Source organism: Pteropus vampyrus, unplaced genomic scaffold, assembly GCF_000151845.1.
Source record: "Pteropus vampyrus isolate Shadow unplaced genomic scaffold, Pvam_2.0 Scaffold56, whole genome shotgun sequence".
NCBI classification, from domain to species: domain Eukaryota; kingdom Metazoa; phylum Chordata; class Mammalia; order Chiroptera; family Pteropodidae; genus Pteropus; species Pteropus vampyrus.
The window spans coordinates 4,050,245-4,062,914 of NW_011888837.1; the positions used below are offsets into that span (position 1 = coordinate 4,050,245).

Sequence of the window (12,670 nt, forward strand, 5' to 3'; positions counted from 1 at the left end):
GGATTCTAACCCAAGTACTCAGGCTATTATAGAGTGAATTGTGTTCCCCCCAAAATTCATACGTTGAAGCCCCCCACCACCCATGAGATAGTATTTGCAAGTGGTCCTTGGGGAGGTAATTAGGTTTAGATGAGGTCATGAGGGTGGGAACCTCATGATAAGATTAGCGCTCTTATAAGAGGAGACCAGAGAGATTGTGCCCTTTCTCTCTCTCCCTGTCTCTCTCTCTTTCTTCCTCTCGTCCTTGCTCTCGCTCTCGCTCTCGCTCTCGCTCTCGCTCCCTGCCACGAGAGGATACAGCAAGCAGGTGGCCGTATACAAGCCAGAAAGAGAGCTCTTACCAGAACCCAACCATGCTGGCACCCTGATCTCAGAATTCTCAGCCTTCAGAACAATGAGAAATAAATGTCTGTTGTTTAAAGCACACAGTCCATGGTATTTTGTTATAAGAGCCCAAGCTGACTAAGACACAGGTGGCCTGCTGTACTGCTCCAAAGAGTTGACCTTTGGGCCCCTTCATTCTGTACATGGTACAGTTCCAGGTGTCAGGGCATCTCTGCACCTGGGAACTGACTTCCTGTCGTGTACAATGATACTGTAACTTTCGTCTTCCCATGAGGTGTAGGGTCTTCCTCTGGCGTACCCCTGACCAGCACTCCCCATACTGAGTCATTCTCCACCCATCATTCAACCTCCTGTATTGATGAAGGAGGACAACTGGATGGACTTTTTGTAGACAGATTAAGCTGATACTCTGTAGTATTGTCTGAAGAGTATTAACCCCCCAAAATTCCCTCTCCACTCCTCCCTATGATAATGTTTGATAGTCTATCTTCAGAGAGTCATTCTTTTGACTTACATTACTGCCTCTCCTAATGTTCAATTCAATAGACATTTACTGAGCACTGTGTAAGATGGCAGGAACACAAAGAGGAAAGATATGGTGTTTTAAAATGAGGGCTTGTCAGACCTGCTAGTTACACTTCTGAAGGAAAGCAACCTGGCCAGTATGGCCACATTACATGGGACCTGCTCAATAAGGATGCTCTATATCTGAGGAGAATTAAGCACCCATGTTTGATCAGGGACAAGGGGAAGTGAAACCAGAGAGGTCAGAGAGAATATATTTCCCAGGGTCACAAAGAACGGCCAGATATCTAGAGAACCATCTCAAGAAAGTTAGGCCAAATGGGGAGCTATGTCCTGATAATAAAAAAAAATTTAAATAGTAAGAATAAATCAATAATAATGAAACTAATCCTTATAAGCCCTCGTCACAAGCAAGACTACATGATTGCATTTGATCCTCTCAAAATAGTTTTTAATAATCAATAAACATTTAAATAAGTAGCTGGTAAATGTTTAAATTATCTGCACTGTTAAATTTTTTTTTAAAGCTTGGCTGGAGTGACTTCAGAAAAGCTACAATAATCAATAGGAATAAAATATCCCTTCATCCAACAGACCCTAATTTTTAAAACAGATCTCGTAGGCATGGGGTTGTTTTGATTCTTATTTCAGCTCTTCTATTAAGCTACACGCACCTTGAGAGGCCCAGCAAAGGGAAACATATCCTGACTATAGTCTTATTTCAAGTTTGGAACAAGAAATGTAAGGAAAAACCTTTCTGGGCCACAGCGGAGCTGCCAAGGGAGGTGAGGAGGGAGGAGGAACTGGAAACCCTGAGGGCTCGTCACCGGGCCCCTTACCTCACAGACTCCACAGCCGCGGGCTCTGGTTTTTGTTTTTGTCTTTTATTTTTATTTTTTACCGTGCATGTCATTAATAAAAAAATTTTTGAGCATGTATACCTCTCGTATATATTATTTATTTATCATTTAATTTTTAGTGTTTTAAGCATGTTCTACTGCATATACATATGTACATCATAAACTCACTAAAAAATCAGTTTAAAAGTATGAAATTTTAAAATATAAGAATTCTAAAATCTTTTTCTGCCCCAGTGGGTTTTGTTGCCCACCCCCGGGATACAAACAAACCACTCTGCTCTAGTGACATCTCGTGTCGCTGCATCTGCCAGAAATAGCTCAGGCTCCACCAGGTACCTGAAGGTTCACTAAGCCCCAGATAAAGCAATAAATCAGGGGGTAGGCATTTTCCTCCGGAGCCGTCAAGACTTACCTGCTGCCACTGGAGTGTTCTAAGACAAGCAGGAGATTCCACCAGAAAGCAACACGACATTCTCTTAACCCCACAAAGCGCCCCTGGTAAAGAATTCTGTGGCTTTGTGTGTTTTCTAGACAGGAGGCCTTATAAAACATGATGTCAGGTAGGGAGCAAAAGTCTGTTTTCAGCATTTGCTTTTGAGAGAATTGCTTATCCCTGGCTTTGCAGCTAACCACACCGCCCCTCCTCACATATAATTATACAGAGGCTGGAGGGTAAGGGCACTGCGGGGGTGGGTGAGGACAGAGCCTACTGTACACTTATCGGTGAATTCCTAACGCCAGAGAACCCCTCGGAAACACAGAACCAAATCCGATGAACAAATAATGTTTGAAATATTGTGTATGTGTGTGTCAGTTTTATTTTTTTCAATCAACTGATTAAAAACTTACAATTGTTGTCAGAAAAAACATAAGGCAGACGTCAAATTCTAATTAAATGAACCTAAGCTATATCATGTCACATCTTTTTTGTTCTGACCTCTGTTTGTCTCAGATATTATTGTATTACCCAGAGATTTAAAATCTGGATGGTGTTAATTGTAAAAATTCTTCCACTTCAAGAAGTAATCAACGCTTGTTTCTCAAGTCCTGTGTTGCTTCCAACAAATGCCAGGAAAATACAAAGCTCCAATGTTTGCTCGGTGGGCACATAAAAATACACCAGAAAGTGTACATATCCTGCAAGGGAAGTTCATCCAAAAGAGCTTTCTAGAGAGCTGACTTGTATCTGGCACAAATGTGTGTGAGAAGTGCTTTGATTACGAGCAGAGGAAGTGGAGGAAACCTGTACCCAGCCTCGCTGTAGTAGACTTTCCAGAACACTCTTAACATGCTTGTCAGGGAGTCCTACAAGGGCTGTCTGCACCTCTGCCCCACTCCTTCCCCACCCTTCACAGCTTGAGAACCTCTTACCCAGCTGTCCTCCTCGGGGTCTGCTGGCTGAGCTGGTCTCTGCAGCAGTCAAAGGGCACAGAGTTGTACTTCTGAGAATCTGTTAGAGCAGCCGGTCGGTCTCAAACCTGGCTGTGTGTCAGAACCACCACTGGCATTTTTAAAATGCTGATGCTCTGGTTCTTTCCACAACCTGAAATTTCAATTCAATTGGTCTGTGATGGGGCTTTGGTGTATCTTAAAAAGATCCCCAGATGATTCTAAAGTGGAGCCAGGGCTGGGAAGTTCTGGGTCACATTTTCCCTCCAGGCCCCAGCTAGCAGGATGAAGGTAACTGTGTCCTTTATTAGCCACGTAAATATTTGTTTCATTAAGTACTCTATTTGTTCTCAGTGCTCTGAAACTGTAATTCGTGACCCCTAGCTATCTGCTATACATTTAGATACATTTTATTATTTTTCACAGCATCTTCTCAAGTGTAGCAAATACTGCTTCCAAGCAGTGAGAAGACCAGGAGGACAGAGCCCCAGGCTGTCTGTTCTCTTGTCTTCCTAGTGCCTGGAACCAAGGAGATATATGAAAACTATTTGTTGAATGGGTAACTGAATGCACAGTTATGATTGAACTACTGAACTGAAGTATATTGAATGATAGAATCTAGATAAAAAATATCTCTGTGTAAGAAAATGCCGAGCTAAGTCTAAACAGGTAAGTGATAACAGGTTAAGTGTAATATCCTGTTCTTTAGTCCAAAAAGGCAGGTACAGAAGACATCGAACATGTTTTCAGCAGTGCATGAAAAGGACTTAGTGGTTACCCAAAAAGATAGCTATAGTCCTAAATCATATTAGTAGTTGTAGGATCTGGAATGTAGGAGGCCATCATCCCATTTTTGGCATTTTCCAGATCACATTATGCGTAGCAGTTCTAAAAACCACTGTATATTAAAATTAGAGAATATTTGCAGAAGACTCCTAGGATATTGGAAGAAACTAAACCATGTCACAAAGAGTAGGTTTGGAGAAGTAGGGAATTTTTGCTTGGAGAAATTTGAGGCTGTGAGAAGTATCTTTATTTATTTGAAAGTTATCATTGAGAAGTCAGATTAGATTATTCAGTGTGACCCCAAAGAGTTGAATGAGGATCAAATTTTAACTCCATACAGAGAATAACTTTTCCAAGATCAAAGCTATCCAAAGGATTATGGAGTGAGTTCTCTGTTGTCAGAAGTATTCTGGCAGATGTCTGTATGTCAGTGATGTTGTGGAGAAGCACTGGGTGTCTGTTTATATGCAGATACTGACTGCTTCAGTGGGTCCAGAGTGGGGCCTGATCTGGTCTGCATCTCTAACAAGCCTCCAGGTGATGTTAATTCAATGGGCTTTAAGGTCCTTTCCAAGCCTGAGACTTTGGTTTCTAAGAAATAGATGCATGTTCTCTCCTACACAAACTCCATTCCCTTTGACTTCTAGGTGTGGCCCTGTTGCAACCAGTTCTAAGGAGAGACCTTTGGGAAACTTCCCAGTGTCTCCAAAGTCCCCTGTGAATGACACGTAGTGACTTTTCCAGCACAGAACAACAGAAGGGACTAAGAGACTGTGCACACTCTGAATAATTAAGAGTTGCAAAGATTACCATTCTCTTTCCTGAAAAACAGAGAACATATTTGTAGAGATAGAGAATGAGTAATGTCTATAAAGTCTTGTTCTTTTTGCTTTGTACAGATGTATAGACAGATTAGGGAGAAACTTGTCACTTTACCTCCAGAATAAGGCAAAAAGAATTTTTAAGTGCATTTCCCCATGGCTTCTCTGATTTCTGTCCTATTTAAAAGGGTCAGAACATCCTCTCCTCTTGCTAGAAGCATCCCAGTAGTTTCTCCAAGCACTTGAACGTAGGCTGAGGACAGAATCTTTCTGTCACTCACAACCTCCCCAAGTTTGACAGAGAGTGCAGCTGTGTACCCCTCCCCAATATTGTTTTTCCTTTCTTCTTTTGTTATAGAACCTTTGATTCTTAGTGAGTTACAGGACTTCCCAAAGGAAAAAAGACTGTATTTCCTAGATTACTTTGCTTATTTTCCTGCTCCCTCTTTAAAATGCTGATAATGATGGAAAATGACATTCTACTTGGGAATAATATAATGATACAAAATTTTTCAATAAGGCATTGTCATTTTATTCAGGATATTGAAAAGGGTGCATTGTGGTATGAGAATAGGGAGATAATATTTTTGATCTTCAGCTGTGATATTTATTAAACGGTGCCTGGAGGAAGAAGTTGCATTTGGCTATGAAGTTCTTGCAGAACTTCATGAATCATGAGTCTCCCCGTCTATTGGTGGTGAGAGGGACTGGTGGGTTAGGTGTCAAACGAGGAGCAGTGTCTGTTATTGGTGGAAATGGTGTCATGGGGACCATGGTAGTGCTTCTGTTCACCGGTGGTTTCCTCTGATAAAACAAAAATCAAGCCAAAAATGCATTTATAAATACTCATCATATAAATGTTACATAGCTATTAGTTGCATTATTTTTAAGTTTATATAGGTAAAGAGGGAAAAGTTTTCAACCAATACCTTATTTAAAAAATTTTTTTTATTAACTTATTACCAACTTATTACTTTCTCTGCTATTTTGTATGTATATGAGAGTTAATCAGTGAAATTTCAAATTTGGTCTTTAAAAAGATAATCAAGTATTCTCCTTCCAACCTTGTTGTTCCAGCCAATCCACCTGGGGAGAACGAGTAGGAGAATTGGATCCCCCCAAAATTTAAAGCTTCTGTTTGAAGGTAGCAGAGTTCTAAGAAAGTGAGCCTTTATGGACTGAAGATTCCAGTGGGGCAAAACTCTCAGGGAGGCATGTGACTGCTTTTCTCAAGGTGACTGGCAATTCCAAAAGTAGTGGTTGAAAAACTGAGAAGCTCAGCTGAGCTTTAGACAACCTCATAGGGCTGGGGGATAAAAATTCAAGTTTAGGAGCTGCAAGGGGGAAGGGGACCTGGTAAATAACCAGGCTAATGGTTGTAACCCCAAGGACCTCACCGTGGAAGTAAGAGTGAACCAGTGGGACTTGTTCTGGTCATCTCAGTCTCTGATTGAAAGAAGTTGGGTATTGTGGTCATAGCCTACGTGCCCAAGAGAGACAAAAGTTAATTTTCTCTGGAAGAGGAAAACTTCATCCGGAATTCCAAGTTCTCTCTACAATTTGCAAAAACAATGTTCACTGCTCGAACAAAAATAAGCAGGCTAAAGAAAAGGATCCAACAAGAGTAAGAGTAGGGGGAATAAGACTCGACTGAAAAGGAAAAGGAAAAAGTAGATAATAGAAGCTGACCCTCAGGAGATCTAAAAAGTGGAGTTACAAGACACTGACTTTAAAACAACTATGCTTTAAATACTCCTGAAGTTAAAGATAAAATGGTGCTTTTGGCATCAAATGGACATTATTGAACTGAAAAACATAATAACTGAAATCAAGAATTCAATAGATTGGTTTAACGTCAAGTAACTACAACTAAAGACAGAATTAGTGAACAGAAGATAGATCAGGAGAAAATATCCAGACCAGCAGAGCAAAACGAAAGGGTGGAAAATATGGTAAAGAACATATGAAACATGTGAGAATCAGCGTAAAGGTGGACTGTGGATATGGAGTTGAAGAAGGGTACAAAGAGAATAGCGCAGATATAATCTTTGATCAGATAATGGCTAATAATTTCTCAAAAGTGAGAAAACATTCAAGAAGCACTATGAATCTAAGCAAAATAAGCATAATCAACTACACATTACAGTAAGACTTCTGAAAACCAGAAATTTTAAAAAATAGTTTTAGAGATATTTTCAAAATCAAAGTTATATAGATTTAAAATATTTTTTCTTTAAAAATTTCCTTTTCAGATATTTTTAGTAGGGAACATGTAATGAAAGTTTAAGAGGACTACTGGTTAATAATTGTACTCAAGAAATTGTAACACTTCAGATTCACAGGTTTTAGTTCTTCCATTAATGAGCAGTTTTATTAGTATGTGGAACATTCTTAATTCATAAATAATGATTTAAAGTTTTATTTTTAAAAGATAGCAAAGGCAAAAGTACCCAGTATGATGAAAACAAAACTCTCAAACATGATTTCACATTTTCTATGTCTTTCTCTTTACTTTTCTGAATCTTCATTCCTCTTTCAAGTCTTGATAATAATAGAAAATCAAGAATGAAAACTTACACAGATGTTCAAGAATTCAAATAACCTCTGAAATTGCTGCAAGGGGAAAAAAATCAGTTACATGACATTTAATTGTTAGGAAACTATTTCAGTTCAAATATATGTTTTTTAACGTTCTGAAGAAAATAAGATACTTCAATGACAAAATTGCAAAAATTGCTTTAAAATCTGTGATTAGGTGAGAAGCTTGTTGTAATGCAAATTGGACAATTGTATAGAAGGGAGTTAGGAGTTGGCTGAGATGAGTAACAGTGTAAAAATTTTCCAGATATTAACTCTAGAGAAAAAACAACCAGAGGATTTATCCCTGATTTTCTATTGAGACTAAGAAGGGAAAGAGAAGTCGAAAGCAGAAAACTGAGCCTTTGATGAAACTCCAACCACCTTCAGGAAGATGCAAAGCAGCAAGCAATATACCAAGAGGCCACGATCCCTAGATCAAGGTCTCTGCTAATGATAATTACTGAAAATAAATACAAATTTATCTCTGAGCTTGCTTAAGTAGAAATTTGTCAATTGAGATGAAGTCCTCTAAAGAAATTAATACATGTAAGTTTTTGTAAGGGATTTTGGATATTCTAATGGATGTATTTAACAAGTTTACAATGTGATGCAAGTATAGTCTACATGGGATCATTCTTTGATAGGCTCTCTGAAATTAAAGACATAAGATTAAGTTGCAAACACAAAATATTCTGGCGACTTCTGGGTTCTAGTTAATCGACTTCTATTTAAGTCAGATTATGTTAAACTTGTAAAAGACATTTCATGACTTGTTTATATATTATGTCCTTATTTGTAAAAGAGAAGTATCTAAACTAGCTCTTGAGAAAGGTGTTCACCCAGACAAGAGCTGACTCAGGGCTGATGCTGATAACTGTCACAGGCCTGGAGAGGGTCTATTTCTCTGGAAATGTTTTTATCAACTGGCAGGGACTGCCTACAGAATTCCTAGCTATGCCAATCAGGACACTTCCTATGCTTTCCGACTTAGATTTTTGGTTTTTACCTTAGAGAAAAATCTTATTAGTTCTTGAAAATGTCAAATATTTTCTGAAAATATTAGTTCTTGAAAATGTCAAATATTTTCTCCCTAAATCAAATCTTCCTAGGAGACAACAAACATTCCTAATTTAGGTTTTTAAAAAAAGAGTAATTACCTTCCAGTTGAAGAAATGATGATATGTAATTCCAGAATGACGTTCTCGTACCTGTGAAAATCGAGAGGCAGAGTATGGAGAAACTGAAGAAACTGATAACAGTGATAACATAGTAATGAAGTAGGAAATTTATACTCTGGGTTCTTTGAAGGCAGGGACTGTGTTTTGTCATCTATGTAATCCTGTACCAAGTATGATTGTCCATCCCTTGTAGATATTCAAGAAAAATTGATTTTAGAATGAGTGAATAAATCTTGCATGCATTAACATCGGTCACTAATCCTTTTTAATACCAGGAATATTATGTCGGGTAATTTTCTCAGCCTACTCACTCTCTTCTTTGTTCACAATAACAACTCGAGTTGTAGTCTTGTTTAATCTACTACCACTGGTCTTAAAGTTTATCGAGTGCTTCTTTGGAGCAATCGCTGCTCCCCCTGAGTGCCCCTCCCTCTTGCAATGGTTCTCAATCTTGGCTGCCCGATGGAATAATCATCTGGGAAGCTTATACAAATCCTAATGCCCAGGTCACAGTCCAGGCCAATTAAGTCAGATTTGGGGGCATGAGACCCAGACATCAGGACTCCTTAAAGTTTCCCAAGCAGCTCCAAAGTGCAGCTGGGAATGAAAACCACAGCTCCGCTCTGAGCCCACTGCGCTTGATTCAAATCTCTTGCTTTTCTAACAGGATCCTTCATAGGTTGAAAGATCTGCTTTCAGCTCCAAAGAAACTTAAAATGAAGATCATGGTTTTGATTCCAGTGATAGATTTTTTTTTTTCCCCTGAGGGTCGAGTATAAGTAAAAGTTAGAAATGCATGAACCAGGGCTGATTTACAGAGGTAGACATTAAGAGATTACTTACTGGTGTGCACTGAGCTGTGACCAAAAGGAAAAAGATCAGAAACACCACTTTCATCTTTCAGTTCTGTCTACAAGTAAAATAAGAGTATTAATTCTTAACTTAGAAATATGAAGCCCTTTTCTGCTTATGTAGCATGACACTGGCTTAGCCGTATTAGGGAGCTTGGCTGAAGGTCATGCTATTTGGAACCAAATATTAAACATTAGAGTATTACAATTATTAAAAATTATTAAATCATATTAAAAATTAGAGTATAGATTATGATTCAAATGCCTTAAGGATGATGTGTGCCCCTAATTCAGGATGTACATCACATCCACACACATATTCAAGTAGACTTTAAAACATTTAATGTTTATTAGAAATATTTTCCTAGTCAGTTTAAAAGGACATTGGTCTGTTCTATTAACTGCTTATAAAAACATAGCTTTAGGGAATGCGGTTAGCATTAATATATTGGCTAGGTGGAAAACCGGAAGCGAGAAGCAGCAATTAGGGGGATCTTTTTATAAACTATATAAATGTCTAACCAATGGACTGTATACTTGAAACTAATTAAAATAAATTTAATTTTTAAAAAACCCACAACTTAAAAAAATTTTTTTAACCTGATTTTTATAATGACTTTGATAGGTAGATATGATTAGTATAATATTCACTTAGAAGTAGATATTTTTCCTGTCTACATCCCTATAATATAATGTAGATTAATTATTTCTCATAGGTAAATTCTCATAGGTAAAAAAGCTTTCTGTTTTCTATTGTATCATGGCAACTTTATTTTATTTTGATCATTTTTATGTTTCACGAAAACAAAAATTCCAAAGTGTTAATGATATACCTTTTAAATGATATACAAAATTGCTTTTTTTTTTTGCTCTTTCGAGGGAAGAAAAGAGGGATGAGACATTCTGAAGTTAAATATTATTGCTCTATTTCTCTATCAGCAGAATACTATAGTTTTCAATAACAGTATATTAATTGCAAGAAATTTTTAAAACATTTTTGCAAGAAATATTATTCATGGTAAGTATTTACTATAAAAATTAATTTTGCCATTTGACATACTTTTTATGAAGAGGGCTATAAATGTAATTTTAGAACAAATCAAGGCAGAAAATAACATTTCCAATAGTCTTAGATCTGCAAAATGCCATAAGAGAACATATTCCAAACCAAACTGCCAATGGCTGATTTAAAAAATCCATCTTCAAGGTTAAATAATATTTAAAATGGGAAGAGGGACCTCAAAAGGATGATATAAAGATCAAGTTTATGTAAATATTATTGCCTACTGGGAAGGCTTACATCCTTCATGGTTCTCTCTTGTAACTGCTGATGTTCCCCTCATTTTTCCTTACATACATTGCTAAAAAGATGGAGGAAGGAAGGAGGCATGTACATTTGCAAAATAACTTTAAAAATTCTATTTATGTAGATTTTTCGTCACTGTTCTATTTCTGTAATTTGTTTTCAGTCATTAATTATTTTAAAGCCCTAATATAACCCAGAACAGAGCAACAGTTAAAATATACATGTGAGTAAATAAACCATTAAGGAACCAATTAAAATTTTGCCTTGCTTTTAAAGTTGATTTAAATGTTATTGTCAATAAATTAAATTCTTTAATTTGCAACCTTTTCAGTTGCCCATGTCTTTTACAAGATAATATAATTTATAAGTAGAAGGATATTACCTTCTATGCTAGGAAGAGTGAAATGTCCACTGTGATTAAGATTTCCTCTGAAGTCTCGTTTCCAAATGACCTGGATAATCAAAGGATATTTATATATGTAGATATTAATGATACGTAATATCAGCCCACTAAAAACATGAGTTTTGATGATTGTCTTTTATATAGGGATGGGACAGAGATTTCCTGTCAACACCTTGTTCTTTGTGGGCTAAGACCCTTGTCTTTGATCGTAATACATTCTTATGATTACTCATGAAACATAATTCTTTTGGGAGACTCTAGGGCTTTGCTAATGAACAATAAAAAATGAATAATTGCAATAACTAGAAAAGTACCAGAATGTATTAGAAGCTTGGCTGGGAGAGATACACCTTAAGAATTTCAACATAAAAGACTTAAAACAAATCCATTGAAATGTATGAATCATGCATCTATAGAGGAAACCTTGTTCCCCCATCTCATTTGGTGGGAAAACAGGCTTTTGACCTGGATAAAGGGAGGGTGCACTAGCCTGAGAGTCAGCAGCCCTGCATCCCATCCAAGCTCAGTCGCTGTTGCCTCCACCTGATGAAGGTCAGTTCAGTTACCCACAAAGAAACTATGCAGGGCTCTCATCTGAGAGTCCATGTCCCAGCTAACTCAGTGCCAAAGGAAGAAGGAAATCCTTCCTCCAACAAAAATCCATCATCTCCTGCTCCGTCATGTTTGACAGGATATGTCCATTTCCTTTCAGAGAAGTCCTCTATTCTTCATTTCTGTAGGTTTCTTTTCTGTGGTCCAGACAGATTAATCTAAACTCTGTAGCCTTTTTCCCAAAGTCTAGGTTATTAAGTCTTAAATAGCATCACCTGTGGGACACCAACAGCTCAGCAAAAGCAGCATTTTGGCAAGCCTAATTGCTTTCACAGTCTTTCTTTCAAGCTAATGCATTTGTACCTATATGTACTTTCTACTGTGGTTCTGGTCTCATGATGCCCTCTGAGCCAATCCCCCACCTTTCTAATATTTTATTAAGGAAAATTTGAAGCCTAGAGCAAAGCTGAAAGAATTTTACAGTGAACATCCATATACTATATACTCACTGCTCAGATTCTACTATAAACAATGAACTATTCTTGCTTTATCACATATTTATACATCTATCTTTCTATCAATGCATTTGATGCCAATTTTTAAAATTGAGTTACACATATTTTTTCTTATCCATTTATGGAAGATTGTATTTGTCATATGTTGCAATGATCTTTGCATGTGTCTTTTGATTTTGTGTATAGAGCCTTATTGCTTCTAAGCCAGGTGCAAAGAAACATGGTTAAGTACAACAAAACGTAGTAAGGGGATGTTTGAGCAACCAGTGTCTGGTTAGCTCATTACAGGGCACCAAGACTTAGATGGTTATGTGGGAAGAGAGGTTTGAGCACAAGAGAAAATAAGTCTGGTGCCAGCTTTTAGCAGTGTAGAAGCAGACCAAACTGGGGGATTGGAGTGGGGGTCCTGACTAATTTGTTAGGACAACACAATCATGAGGAGAAAGGCAGGGATGATATAATCAGTGTAACAGAAAGATTTTAGATGATCGAATTTTTGTTGTGTCAACACTTGGAAAACCCATTAGGAAAGGCACAGAGTACTCGGGTCTTTGATGTG

The 12,670-nt window shown here is 37.6% G+C and overlaps 1 protein-coding gene across 1 annotated transcript in view; it reads right to left on the reverse strand.

Annotated features, from left to right (window-relative positions):
- Positions 1-5,398: 5,398 nt before the first annotated feature.
- PPEF2 (protein phosphatase with EF-hand domain 2) overlaps positions 5,399-12,670 on the reverse strand; it is a 48,546-nt gene continuing 41,274 nt past the window's right edge. Inside the window, exons 15-17 of the mRNA XM_011360627.1 lie at positions 9,328-9,394; positions 8,464-8,555; positions 5,399-5,530 (exon numbers count right to left, since the gene is read on the reverse strand). Of these exons, the coding sequence (XP_011358929.1) occupies positions 5,399-5,530; positions 8,464-8,555; positions 9,328-9,394 (291 nt within the window). The remainder of the gene's footprint in view (positions 5,531-8,463; positions 8,556-9,327; positions 9,395-12,670) is intronic.